Genomic DNA, 15,207 nt, shown 5'->3' with positions numbered 1-15,207 from the left:
GCATGGGCTATCTAAAGCGGAGCCGTGGCCAGCATTTGCATGAAATAATTTTCAAATATCAAATTATACTGATCGTTTTATCGATTCCAATGAAGATTTCATCAATTTTTTCAAATTTTTTGTGATTTTTTCAATCAAATCCTATACCTAGGTATACCAAAAATAACTGATTATTAGACTTTACCTCTAAATGGACATAGCAACAAAAATATCACTCAACATTCAAAATAACATATAAATTTTTATTAACATAGTTAATTACTAATATTCACATTTGAAAACAACTTAATTCAATCAATCACATTATCTAATTTCACCTTTCGGACAATGCAATGGACATATGTTCCTTCTCTGGTAGAATATCCATCAACGCAGCAGACTCGTGGCATTTTCTTGCAGTAGAAAACTTAAAATACTGAGTGAATGATTAGTTCAATTTAAAAAACAATTGCTATCACTACGGCAAGTAAGGACAATTGGTATATTCATGCACTTTTCTCTACGTCTCGACGTGGCGGACAACCGGTTTATCGATAATGACTTCCAGCGATCGAAAAAGAATAGCATCCGATAATCAAGTGAGATAGATATAACAAGGGGAGGAGACTAGATTGACTCTTCTTGTCTTAATAATATTCGGTATGACGTCTATTTATCGAAGAAAAATAGTAAATCAAAATAATGATCAGTGGGTGATCAGTACATGAATATCCCGGACGAAATATGGCGCGACATCGTTATTGGTTCAAAAACTGCGTGGGAGGAGCGAGCACCGCATCGCAGCAGAAGCTGCTGTATCAAGTGTAGTGCAGGACGGCATCGTATTTTTATACTGCATTGAGATTCTTTGTATTTGTCTGTTGCGTCATTGTTTTAAACATGAAGTTATTGACATTAGCTATACTCCGCATTAGAAGAGATCTGATAAACTTTATTTTAGCGTTAGCGAAAAACAAATATAAATAAAAATTGGTACCATCAAACTACCTTCTACAAAGAATCATTCAATAATAGTGGTACCAATAATATCTACGCAAATTTTATCTTTCAAACGCCTTTGTGTTCTATGTTCCCGAATCCATCTATAGATGGAGGCGCGCCATCATTCTACAGCCATAAATCATTTTTATTTGGAAACAACTGATTCAATTTGGGAAGCAAGAAGTTTTAAAGGAATTCTTTTTCTTCGAAAAAGTATGGTCCAATGATCCTATTATTTATCATTATCGTCCAAACATTAACTTTCTCTGGGTAATGAGGCGTCCAGTAAGAATTTTCCATAACCCAACACCGATAAGTTTGACGATTGATATAACCGTTTAGTAGAAATGTAGCGTCATCAGAGAAAAGAACTTTTTTATAACATCAGATCACTGTTATTTTGTTCCATTATAATTTCACAAAATGATCTTGAAAGGTTAATAGACCATCTAGTTGTTTGTTTTAAGCTATTGGTTTTATATTATCTTTAGGAAGGTCATTGACATGATCCGTGTCTCAGAATTTTTTCTCAATTTTGCTTACAATGGATTGTGAAATTGGTTCTTGGTTGGGGTATTTATTATTGAATAACGTACGTACTTCTTTCTGCGTTTATGTTTTATCTCCACAACAAATCGTTGTTAAAATTTTAATTCTTTGCGTTTCAGTCCACTTCATGTTAATAGATACAAAGACTTTTCGAACACTTCAACTACAATAATACTAATAATAATATAGTAGTATTAATCACTTGACAGAAAGTTAATAAGGTTTGAATATCCAAGTATAAAAATTTTTATGTTGATAAGGTAACAGAATTATTCAAAAAAGTAAAAAGTAGGTAGACATTTTATTAGCAGTGATGGCCTGTATAACATTTATATTTTTGGATGTGAATAAATAATACATCTCTCAATAAATCGTGTGACTGACACACAGATAGCACTACCACGGTCAAATCCATAAGATGTTTGTGAAGTACTAAAATTCAAAAGAATTTCATGACATTTCGATTAGTCAGAAAAAAGTGTGAGCCATTTGTGTGAAGCTACTATCGTCATTTTCAAAATAATGGATTCAAAACAATTTCGTGTGTTAATTTATAATTCCTTCTTGATGAAAAAATACTGTACAAGCTCAGCAATTGCCTTAAAAGTGCTATCCGGACTCTGTTCCATTCAAAATAATATTAGTTATTGTTCTGCTAAATTGTTTGAATTTCAGTTTTCACGACAAAAAAGCAAAAGAATAAAAAAACTCAAATTGTTTCTCATGATTCATAATTCTCCCATTTTTATGTATATAAAAAGTCATCTTTTTTGTATTTGAATCGTATATGTTTTTTGTGATTTCATAGTTTAAACCTGATGCTGTTTCTCATTGTATTGATAATGTTTTTGATCTGTTTCTTGAATATTTCATGATTGTCCTATATACAGTATCGGAATTATTACAGGCATCTTTTTCGGACCTATAGTTTTTGTTGTTTTAGATCATTATGACCTGTTCTGTTTGTCAAATAATCTAAGTTGTTTATTATTTTGCAGTGAATTATGATTTAATAATTCCATAGCTTTGTATATAAATTCAGAATCTGATAGTCGAAGATGAAATATATTGACAACTAAGTTGGTTTTGCATACCATCTTATTTGAATGTTATTTTGGATTTCTTTCATAAACTACAACATCATTATTCTATATAAAATCGATTATTAGTTTCCTATATCATAAAAATATAATATTTGGTTTATATTCTCAATTTCATTCTTTCATATTACAATAATGCAACCACTCATACGAGAATAATTGTATATTCATGTTAAGCTCGTAGTAATATTCTTCTGCAACTAATTGTGCTATAACACTTGATATAGACTCTCCTAAAACATACTATGCCCAAATTTGAACTAAGAAGTGGATTATAGTTCAACAGCTTTTATGAATTCGTCTATGTATAATCTCATTTTCCCCATCTTATTGTTGATACCTTTTAACAATTGTAATTGGAATATTTGTATAAGGTAACTGCGCCAGTGCTCGGCCCTATAACACTGCTCTGTATATTAGAAAAAAATAAGGCACAACTCAAAGACCAACTATTTTAGCAAGTTGAATAATAATATTGTATTTGGGATATAGTTATAATTGGAGAAATTTCTAGTAGTCAGCCTTTAAAAATCTAAACAGCCATGTAAATTTCCAATGTTTTTTTCTTCAATTTCATTCTACAGTTTAACAAATACTTTCACAGTTATTTCAAGTTCTGTTTTTGATATTTAGCAAGAAGCAGCAGGAGCCATATTCTAGGCACTTTTTTATCCGACCGAGGTAGTGATTCCGCAGAGAAGCTCTTGGTACGCCATATATTCCGATCGTTTCTCTTTTAGTCTTTGTTCTTTACGTATTAATTTTTTCTAAAGAATTTACAGGGTACTGATGTATTAATCGTCTCTTAGAAGAATGTTTGTCAAAATTCATCATCTCCTCTGTTTACCAATGAAAACGTAGAAGCTGTGGGAAGGCGTATGTCTATAATTTCTTCGAAATATTCCTGCCAGAGACAGTCTGCGATAAGCAGTGGGGTCGTTTTTTGAGATTCATTTAACTCATAAATTTCTTTAAATAAATAGATGGCGTTTTTAGACCATGGGCGAATGAAGACAATGAAATTGCACAGTGTAGTGAGAATAAAGACGGGTTTGAATTCAATAATAAAGATTTAGATATACAAAAAAGTAAAATATTCAGCAGTCTGATAATGCAATCATAATAAGAATTGCTGAATTAATTAGAGTGATAAATAAATAAATAAATAAATTTTCTATTTATTGAGTAGTTACGAAAGGGGTTTCAGTGGATCATTCATAGAACCGAAAACATGTAAAGAAAAACTGAAATCACTTGGCAAAGATTTTATACGTAGGACAATTTATAGTTTATATAAGGAAAACTGGATTGCGACATTAGAAGTAATACAGCAAAAGGTAGCAGATTATTCAGAATAAAAATTATAACAGTTTAGAAATATTGCGTAAAATTTAGTCAGTATGTGGTTTACTATTGCATATTTAACCCTATGGAATTGATGTGGCACACATAAAATCAGAATTACGAAAATGTAATCAGTCTCCAGCACTAAGTAAAGAGTTGGTTGTAGAGCTCGTAAAGAAAGTTCTAGCAACAGACCACCAAGAGCTTTGGAAAAACTGTGTTGAATATGTTATCAAAGAAGAAGAAGAATAGGGTACAAAAAGGTTCACGTCTGGTACCCTTTTTAAACCAAACACTCCCTTAGAGGCAGGTACATTTTACTCTTCTATTTACGTTTTATAATTCAATATTCAGTTGTAGCAAGTTAACGAGGTATAATAATGATTTTTTTAAGTTCCAATAGGCCTACAATTAAGTGCATCTGTCTAAATGGTGTATGACGTCCAATTTATAATGATTCGATTGCCTTTTAACGAATACTTTCTCGAGTATATATACATATAGATATACATATTTTTAAAAGTATTTTTAAAAATAATAAATGTATGAAATGAGGTATCTACGCCTATGGTAGATCAAACAAAATTGTCGGCAAGAGTTTTTATAATCTGCAATTGATAATAATCCTAAATTTACAGAGGCTGACTACTGAACGGTTGACTATTATATTATTATACCTACTCAGATCACAGTTTTGGAATTATAACCCAGAATGTGATCTCTAGGAACATGGTAACTATGGATCTAAATCTTAAAATTTTTGTAGTTACCAGTAGTCGGCCAGGTGGTTAAGTATAGAATTTAATAATTTATATTTCACAGCCAATCTTTATATTACTGGAATATTAAAATAATAAGCTAACACATTTATACAAAGCAATAGCACAAAAGAAATTAATTTTTTATATTGATATACACTAACAGTGCTGAGTGTCTACTATAGTTCACATTAAGAATTTATTGACTTGTTCTCATCCACCCAATCTCCTCACCACTCACCAACTACTAACTCCTACATAAATAATTTTCAAGTTGGGTCCATTAAATTTTTGGATAGCGCGCAAAATACATTGTCATTTCTTTAGTTAATGCGTTGTATGGGCTGGCCTGACTCCTGGGCACTGCTGAAGTTAGGCACAGTTACCCTACTACACCTAATGGAATAAATACATATTCTCGTGGAAATTTGTTTTAGAAATCTAATGTATTAACTATTTAAAATTTTACAAGCAATGTATTGCTGGAAAAACACGTTATATATTCAAATATACTAAAACATAAAAACGTCTATAATTGTTATTTCCAATTCAATTTTTCCTAATATATCATCTCACCTCCAAAATATGATCAATGGAATCGTGAAAGGCATTTGAGGTATGATGCAGTCTATCAATTTCCGACATTGTTGCTTGCTGTCTGATACTTGCCACTAATTCCAGTCCATGTTTGGTTACACTGTTTAAATCTTGAGCCTGATATATAGCGGCGTTAGCTAAATGCCTAGATAAATCTCTTGATGAGTTAATACAAACTTGTATCGAATTATCTAGTTCAGGACAGTTTGATATATCCTCGAAACCACCCTGAAAAATTGAAGTGTCTTTAGAGCTTTATACTTTTTATAAAACAATTCATATTATTTAATATGAAGACAATAATTTATCAAATCAATTTGTTTCTTCACATTTAAATTTTCTGTCAATACCTGGGAAGAAAATAAATATATTGAAAAATGAACAAGTATCATTTTTAATAGTGGACGTACTCAGAACGTGTTGTCATACGAGTGCTATTTGAGTTGTTTACAGATACTTGAAACATTCATCTTGGTTAAAAAATGGAAATAAATCGCGAATATTTTCGACGAATTTCGACGTGGATTAAAAACCAGCAGTGTGTCGATCAACTTACTTCGATTTTTGGTGATGAAGCATCACCTTGAACCACTTAGCTACAAGATGAATTTCGTAAAGTCGTCCAAAATCGGATGTTGTGCCATCGATGCTATATGTAAACTGATAATGCAAGATCACCATGTGACATACCGTAGGGCATTAGTTGCAGTCGCATACATTCAATGTTGCATGAGCATTTGGCTATTAAAAATATTTCTTAGTGTTGATTACCGTATAGTTTGAAAATCGCTAAGAAAAAAGTTTGTGTCGATTGGTGCAAATCAAAATGCTGAAAAAATTAATCCCGCTTGCTTCAAAAGACGTCTGTACAATCGTGACAGGCGACGAATCATGGATCAATGCATATGAGCCCGAAACTGTTTGTCAGTGTTCGAAAAAATCAGACAAACCAAACGCAGAAGACGAATAATTCTCCACCACGACAATGCGAGCTCTCACACAAAGTTCAAACAAAAACGTTTTTGAACAGTCAAAACTTCCAATTATTTTGTACAGTTATTGTTTGGCACCCAATGGTATCTTCTTATTCCAGCAAATCAAAAATAAATTACGAGGTCAAAGTTTTTCTACTCCTGAAGAAGCGGTTGATGCGTTCAAATCACATGTTTGAGAAATAAGTACCTCAATCGGAATGGAAAAAATGCTTCGACAATTGGTTCAAACGCATGCAAAAGTGTGTTGATCTTAATGGAGACTATTCTGAAGAACAACGAAGCCATATCCAATTATAAATATTTGTTTTTATTTTTACAGTTTGGTCTCTTTGGAGCTTCTTGAATTTAGAGAATGAATTATCCAAATTCCATTCTAGACATTTTTCAGAATTCCAGTCTTAATGGCCTACCAGCAATTGAAAATTTAAAAGTACGAGGTAAATCTGAATAATGTACTAGGTGCTAAGGTAATCGCTAAGGCAATTATTGCAATTTCTCCATATTAGCCCAAGTAATATGAATTATATTTGTGAATGATTGCATTTTGATTTTCTTTCTTAGAAAGATCAGACACTGACAGACATGCTGAAGTAATAAATGTTTATACATATTCTTTTGATTGATTTATTTTGTTAGTTATCTCTTTCAATTTAATTTCACTAGACTTCATGTATTTTTTAGTAAAACCGTGTCGTTAGACGACCAGAGCATAGTGGACGGATTACAGTGTTCGTACAACCCTTAAGCCGATGGCAAACTTATCGGGAAAACATTTGCAAATATCTACGGTCACGGTAAATTTATACCCTATCAAAGGGAATTTATAGCCGTGATTACTTGGGTGTCTGATTTCCTTATTCTCTGTTGGCTTACAGAAACGAATTTCTGTCTACGGAATCTTTGATGTATTAAGTAGAAAATGACTATATCGAAAATCTTTAAAGTTGTAACATCCATTGCCTTTTCTTTTAGCTTTTCTAAGTAGTGCATTTTAGGCAGATAGCAAAACTTATCCAGCGGAAGTTATTATTTTCATTAATAATTTTGGCGTTAAACATTAAACTTTCGTCGATCTTACACCTTGGCAAATCTCATCCGCATGACTGCGCCTTGAGGAGAGCAAATAAAGAACGGACACCATACTTTTTGTGAATAAGGATAACAGAATTACGTTTGTACTCCGAAAAACACTTTTATGATTCAAGAATATCATTCTGAGAATTGAAAATATCTATTGTCACCAAGGTAATGTCTCAGTGAAGTGAATGTGAATGTTTGTAAAACAAATATTATATAATAGATGAAGGTGATGAGAGGTACATGACAGTGTTAAAACATTGACGAATAAATATTTATTTGTTAGCAAACACTTGTTCTACAAAAACAATGTCTTATTTTTAAGTTGTATATTTATTTCACTCACTTTGTACATAATTGAATGATTCCAACACAATCACTTACTTCTTAAGCATTGTTTTATGACATCTTTGCAAGGTCCAGTTGTACCGCATTTTTCAGACTGCTCGTTGTGGTATGATCCATTGTCAATAACAGACACACCTGATTCACTTTTTAATTCAAAAATAAGACACTCGTTTGCTATGAAACCATTTTCTTATCCAGCATGAACTGATCTACTAATTGTTGTTCTTTTGGGTCGAGTTTTCGTAAACCTTCGTTGTTGATTTGAGACTAAGCTTTCGTGTTGGTGTAGGGGGAATGACTATATGTTCCGCCCATCAGTAAACTTCGGTTGGTTGTTATTTTACGCCATCAAAAGTCTATATTGTGTAAAACTTAACTTAACTGCTAGTTAATTTTTCTTGCATATACGAATTATCACAATTCGTCACCATACTGACTCACCAATATCATCTGAGTTGTTTTCTTGGGTTTGTGCAACTTCGCCACGTTGTGCCATCAATCATATAAATTTTAGTATAAAATGCACAATTTTGCGATTTTGTGCAGTCGATATTTTTTTTGGTATAAGAGGCTTTTTCATATAGAAGATATGGAAATTCTGTTAGAGGTTATTTCACTAGTATTTTAAATTTTGTTAACAACGCGGCGATCGATTTACTATTAGGATCTCCTACAATTATTTGCACGCATATTAATAGGATGCACATGAGATTCGCTAAATTGTAAAAAATAGACCAACCTTCTTGGGAAGAAACAAGTGTGTACAACTCACAAGTGTATGCAAATAAAAATTCGCTCGATATGCATGGATGTACTTATAAGCTACTAAACGCAGACATTGCTTAATATGGCGTAATTCGTATGACTAAAATGGACAATTCTTTGTCTTATAGTGGCACACCATAATAACAACGGTATAAGAAACTGAGAGCATGGTTCGCGGTACCATGGAGGATGTTCATTACATAAATAGTTTTATTTTCACGTACATACATCAAAATGATTGAGTTATTACATACCCCGGTTATTACGGTAAAAGAAACATCTACATATTCTATTTATGATTTTTTTTTATTTTCAACATCATCATTCTTGGTTGTTACTTGAATTACATCACATACATAAACGAAATGATTTGAACATATTTTTCTGAACTATTCTAGTGGTGTACTGATAATTACATTACAAGCAACCTGGTGTTATGCAATTTTTAGTGAAATCTGGCAAAAAACATGGAAATTTTTGACACATTGCAGTAAGTGTAGAAACAATTGTTTTTGAGAAAACGGTTCACACGAAGACGTGTCCTTCATCACTCATACGGATGCGAATGTTACATCTGACTCGTGCCTAACCATTAGTGCGTTAACAGATGAGCTGGATATCAAAATGAAAACCATTCATATATTATAACAAATTCGTACAGCGATCTTTGTTATGTTGGATGTATCAGGTAATCACTGTTGTTGCTATATAAGTATTTGAATAAGATTCCAAAACAAAAGGAAATATGTTCAAGTCATGACTGAAGTCAATGCTGATCATTTTGTCTCGAAATCCATGAAATAATCCATGGTGAGTATGTTCTTGTGACTGGATAGTTCAATATTAACCTCCTAGAGTGGCTGAGAGAATGCGTTTTCCGTATGCATCCCGAACTCAGTACGACCATTGTGATGGTCAATGTGTTAATTTGCTTAATTAAAATAACACAGATAAAAACAATAAAAAGCGCTCTATGTTTATTATAACAAAATTTTCGAAATATTTTCCACATTATTATATGAGAGTATTATCAAATATCGATAATAACTTCATAATACGGATTTTCTAATTGAAATTGGAAAGCCGTACTTGACAATTCCTAAATGAAACGATTTTTTAAGATTTCTTCTCTTATAATGAATCTAACTTCGGTGAATGATACTCGAATATGATGATTTTCAAATAAATAAAACAGGTATATAGGCAATTGCGAGTTGTGCTGTGGAAAAAGTGGAAATTGACTGGCAAAAATATCAAGTTTAATTATAAAATGCAATAAATACCGATAATAACTATTTTATTCGAATATATAATCGATAAGCGAATCTCAGCAGTTTAAAATAGAAGGAGTACGGAAAGCTGAGGGAGAAAGAAAGAAAATCAATTAGTAGAACTCTAAAAGAGAAGTACGGGGTACATCTACTTGAAATGGTCAGTAAAGAAATAGGGTATATGGAAGAAATTAAAGGAATGTTTGAATTTCTATAAGACAAAATAACATAAAAAAATATGAGAAAAAATTATAGAATTAGAAAATATAAAATAGATAACAATATCTGAAACAAAGCCAAAGCGAACGAAATAATAGAATGGTAACAATAGAACGAGAAGTGAAGAAATAAACTGGTTATACAGGAGTTTGAAGACAATAAAGGAGAAGGTGATGGAGAAGTGAGAGAAAAAATTGCGACAATACTGAAAAGAGTGGTAATAATTACAACATAATAGCAATATAAAATCCCACAGCATAGTGCATAATGATCGAAGTCCAGTAAATAGTGATAATGTATTTCGGATAACATATATAGGTTCAAACATTGATGACAGTTATATGAGTAATATATTTGCTATTTTTTGTTTCTAGTATTTCTAGAACAGTGAATCGTATACTTACTACATTTATATAGAGACTTAGAAGATGATCTAGTTCGGTTTTAAGTCTTTCACTACATTCTAAAATGGCTTCTCTATGTTCATGGCTAGTATAGGCACTGTCAGTGAAATCCTGAGTTCTTTCTAAGACAGCCTCTAATGCAGTCGGAAGTGTCTCTTGACAGGAAGGGTCTAGAACAATGCGATAACAATATAAAGAATATGTTTATATACATTCATAGCTAGGTTAATAAATGTGTTACAATTTTGTGAAAAATAAAATTGTAATGTATAATTAATGGCAGTGGTAGTTAAACAGACAGCTACCTAATTCTTTAACTACTAATTCCTATTTGTGACACCAAACAAATTCCGAACAGAGCTATGAGGACTGGAGATGAGAAGTAAAGTAGAACAAGCATGACAAGTATCCATGAAATCATATATATATATCAAAATATGATCAGTAGAGCTGGTGAAGAATTTTGTATAGTAGCTGGTCTTAAAGCAATGAAGTGAATAATTTATTCAATAAGAAATGTTAACAATAGTTAGATTTTGTAATGACTTAATTTGCAGCCGTTGTTTTTGGAGTTGAAAAGAGGCCGACTTCCTTCCAATGTTCAGCCGTACGTTGAAATGCGAATCATGGCCCAAACGCATAATCATCAGGAGACTTATTTTCATTTTGATAAACTATACTGAATAAGTTAAGAGTTTGGTTGATTAGTTCTTACAGTAAAGTTATTCAAGCATAGAATTTTCGGTCGATGTTCAGTTTCTCTGATATGTCTAATGCTGTCTTAATTCAGATAATGCTCCGCAGAAAGCAGTTTACTGGTGTTTACTGTAGACTGCACTTCCCTAAACAAAGACTTTTCGGCTGGAGATACTTCTATCATCCTTATTTCTATATGTTTAACTACAAGACAACATGCCACATTAGTGATGATATTGTATTTTGTAAATATTTGGTTTTTAAACAAAACCAATTTTTTTATGGAAAACGGTCCTGAATTTGGTTGATAATACCACGTTTAATTCGGTCTTGTTTAATTTATTAAAATAAACAGTTTTTATTGAAATTGAAAACAAATTATATAGTGTCTGTCTTAACCTAAGTGGCAGTGACCATCCAGTGATCACGATCACGGGCAATCACAGTGAATACTACAACAACTTATTTCAAGATTTTTATATCTTTAGATCTGGTTTCGTTGATGGGGATTTCTGACGGTTTTTTTCGGAATATGTCCTAATTGTCGTAAATTAACCAGGGTCAGAGTGGGTTTTAGAAAATTCTCCAAAGCATGTGAAGATAACAGATAAAATTTCAATGAAATAATAAATCCATCACAACAAACCTATTCCAACATACTATCCACCCATAAATACCCTACTAAGGAACAAGATATCATCCTTACATCGATAGATGGAGTCAAAATTCACTGCTACATTATAGGTATTGGATCCATAGTTCAATCTAAAAACGTTTTATATGCATCTCGGATCACAAACAACAGAATTTGTATCTACCTCTCCTCAAAAACAACAGTTGATAACCTGATCGCACAACATAAATCAATTAAAATAAAAGGAATCGATACCTAATGTAGTTATATTAAATGTATACCTATGACATTCCTAAGAGTAGAAATGCCTGAAGCAGATTACAGCCATGTATTAAGCTTTCGGAGACAAATTTTCATCTCTCCCATTGAAAATAAATCTATTCCAGAATCTTTTGTGATAACAAACGATAACACCACCTACCAATTATTTCTTTCAATCATTGGATTAAATTGCTTCACATGCAAATCCATAAGTCACGAAGAATCCGCCTGTTTGGAATAAAGAGACACACATACCACCATAGAAGAAATGATAACTGGAAATGACTCTGACCAAATGAAAATATCGAACAAAAGTGCTACAGAAGAAACAGAGAACACAGAAAACATAACAAACGCCACACCAGAGACAACAGCAGAAAATATTCAGCCTCAATCCTCAAAAATATCCCCCAGAAGTTCCTACCAAACCTCAAATACCCACAGCAAAGACATCGTTAAATGTTGTCAAATTTTGCAAGTCCACATTAACAAGGAAAACACTAAATTCAGTTATTATCACCCCTATCACTACAAAAAGAAACAAAAAGTATAAGTCAACCAGTGAAGATCTGCCCACCTTACTAAAGGCAATCAAATATCAGATTGAAAATCGAAGCCCATTTTTCGTTTTAACTTTCAATCAGATCTGCGATTTTCTACAAAACACTATTAATGTTGCAAACCTGAAATAATCCAGATTATTCATATGAACTCTCTGAATTACTCAAAATTCTCAATTTCATCTATAAAAACAAATAAAATAAAACCCTGATAAATAATATCACAAGACTTGAGAAAAAATTATTTACTACCAACATCTCAACTACAACAGATTCAAGTGACAGCGACATTACTTCAACATTAAATGGCTATCAATCTGGGAAGAAACTGAAACAAATTTAAAACAAAGAATTCCCGAAATTGAAACCAAACTGCCACTATCCAAAAAAAGAAGAGAACAAGTAATCCTTAATCATCTAAGAATTGGGCACACGCGCATAACACATCAATATCTTCCAACAAAAGAAACGGCGCATTTATCAGTGAAGCATCTACTGATCGAATATCCTCAAAATGAAGAACACAGAAAACGCTACAAGCTGGAAAAAAATTTGAATTCAATTCCCCCTTCATCCGGAAGCGAAGTGCTTATCTTAAATGTTATCTTAAAGACACAAATGTGATATCTAAAATCTGATTATCATTATTATAAATTATACTACTACGTTGTAAACGTCTCCCCTGCTAATAACTCTTAGTATGTTTATGTATGCTCAAATTAAATAAAAAAAATATTTTTTAGAGTCGAATTAATAGAGATGAATAGATGATTTATATCATTTTAAAATCATAAGTTGAAAAAACTTGTTTGTATTGATGAGTTTTTTTACCAAAATAGGCACTCTTGAGACTTATACTTATAAATGTAAATCCAATCAGAAAACGTTTTGAATTTATTTTGAACTGAAATGTTTTTGGTTAGTTATCAGTCTATATGTAAAGTTCTAATATTTATTCGTTTATTTACCGTGAAACTCTTGAATTGATCCCAATTTTTTGTATTCTTTAATGAAATTTATTTATTTGCCCAAACAGTGACCTACACTAAATACCTGCGAATTTAAGTAACTTATTTTCACAGCTTTGAAAAAACTATTTATTAACACAAAGTATAAATAAAGTAGTTTTAATAATTTACGGTTATCGTTGGATGTCAAGACTATATAGAACACTCTTGCTAGTTTATGCTCTCATAAATACTAATTCTATTGTATACTAAAGCTATAATTAATTATATTTATGGTGGTCATGAAACATCAATACAAAAATAAGATTAAGTAATTTGATAAGTTAATGGAGCTTCAAGTGTCTAAGGGACATATGAAACCGCTTAAGTAAGATGTTGAGGACGGCCAGTTTACAATAAATCTAAATGAATGAAATAGTAAGTAGAAGTTAAATTGGTAGATTCATGAATGAACAGATCTTAAATGGTGCCCATCAGGAGTGGTGGATAATTTGCGTCAGAATAATGCGGCGTAATATTGGTTTGGAATAAATAAGAAGACATACTCATACTAATTTTTTTAGTTTAGATTTAGTTTAAATTTGTATATTTTTCTAGTGAATAAAGCGGTGAAGGAAATGAATTATTTGTGGTGAGAAGATAAGATAATATATATATAAGTATCGACAAATACATCAACATATTAGCCCAGCGTGTATGGTATAGTAGATAACAATTTCTCTCTCCTACTCAAATTGTCTTTTTCTAAAAAGAGAGGCCTTCGCTCCTTCGCAATCTCACAAGTTCATGCCATCTTTATTCAATTTATAGGTATTCTTAAATCCACTGAGCGAATCCGATAAGCTTATGGAAATTTGGTCGTTAACTTCTATTAACGTAGTGTATTTTTCTTTTAAATTTTGCCATAAATTTCATAGTGTTCATACACGATAGAAATTTTAGTATTAGCAATTCCTGATTTATTACAGCTGTTAAATTTGAATAGTAACTTTAAAATTACAATATTATCTAGTATACGAGGGCGATTAGATGGAAGTGTGATTTTTCAAAGATTGCAAACACTGTCGGTACAGTAGTTATATTGTTGGCTCCAATATTCGTTTGAAAAAAAAACTGTTATCTTTGTTGGGTGACTATGGAGAAAAAGAATTTGAAATGTTTATTTAACATTATTTTTTACGTGAAAAAGTTACGTAAATCTGGGTCCGTCATTTACTTCAACTATTTTCAAAATGATTAATAGAATCCGCATCCTTGTACTAGGCGATTGTCGAGCAGAAGTAAGATAACTACCGAAGTAAATGTTCTGACCGAAGGAGTATGCAATATAAATATAATTAAGCAATAAAGGTTAAGTACGAAATATATATCTGCAAAGTCTGTACCTAGATTGCCCATCTAATGTTCGCCCGCATCCAAACGTAATTCATGTGAATTTTTCTGTCGATATATAATAGTAGAAGTCACATAGGGACACCATCATAATCCACAAACAAAAATATAATGGAGATATTGGACTGAGAAATGCGCTCCCAAGACAGCAAATACCGTACCGACAAATGCGATCATGGCTTTAGAATATCAAACGTCCTTATCTTTTAATGACAACCTCAAAAAACATCGACGGCATTACAATAGTTCTATACCATCATTAGGAAAATTAGCCGAACTGTGTTATTG

At 31.9% G+C, this 15,207-nt stretch overlaps 1 protein-coding gene across 6 annotated transcripts in view; it reads right to left on the bottom strand.

Annotated features, from left to right (window-relative positions):
• The window catches only part of LOC130904206 (alpha-catulin), a 193,750-nt gene that overhangs the window by 36,861 nt on the left and 141,682 nt on the right, over positions 1–15,207 (bottom strand). For all 6 annotated transcript variants that reach the window (XR_009060823.1, XM_057816834.1, XM_057816835.1 and 3 more), the window contains exons 6-7: positions 10,409–10,578; positions 5,309–5,557 (exon numbers count right to left, since the gene is read on the bottom strand). Coding sequence is in view for 5 of the 6 variants with exons in the window: in XM_057816834.1 (XP_057672817.1) it covers positions 5,309–5,557; positions 10,409–10,578 (419 nt within the window). In the remaining variant the exon portion in view is untranslated. The remainder of the gene's footprint in view (positions 1–5,308; positions 5,558–10,408; positions 10,579–15,207) is intronic.

Source organism: Diorhabda carinulata, chromosome 2 (assembly GCF_026250575.1).
Source record: "Diorhabda carinulata isolate Delta chromosome 2, icDioCari1.1, whole genome shotgun sequence".
Taxonomy (NCBI): domain Eukaryota; kingdom Metazoa; phylum Arthropoda; class Insecta; order Coleoptera; family Chrysomelidae; genus Diorhabda; species Diorhabda carinulata.
This window is presented reverse-complemented; position numbering and strand designations above follow the sequence as displayed.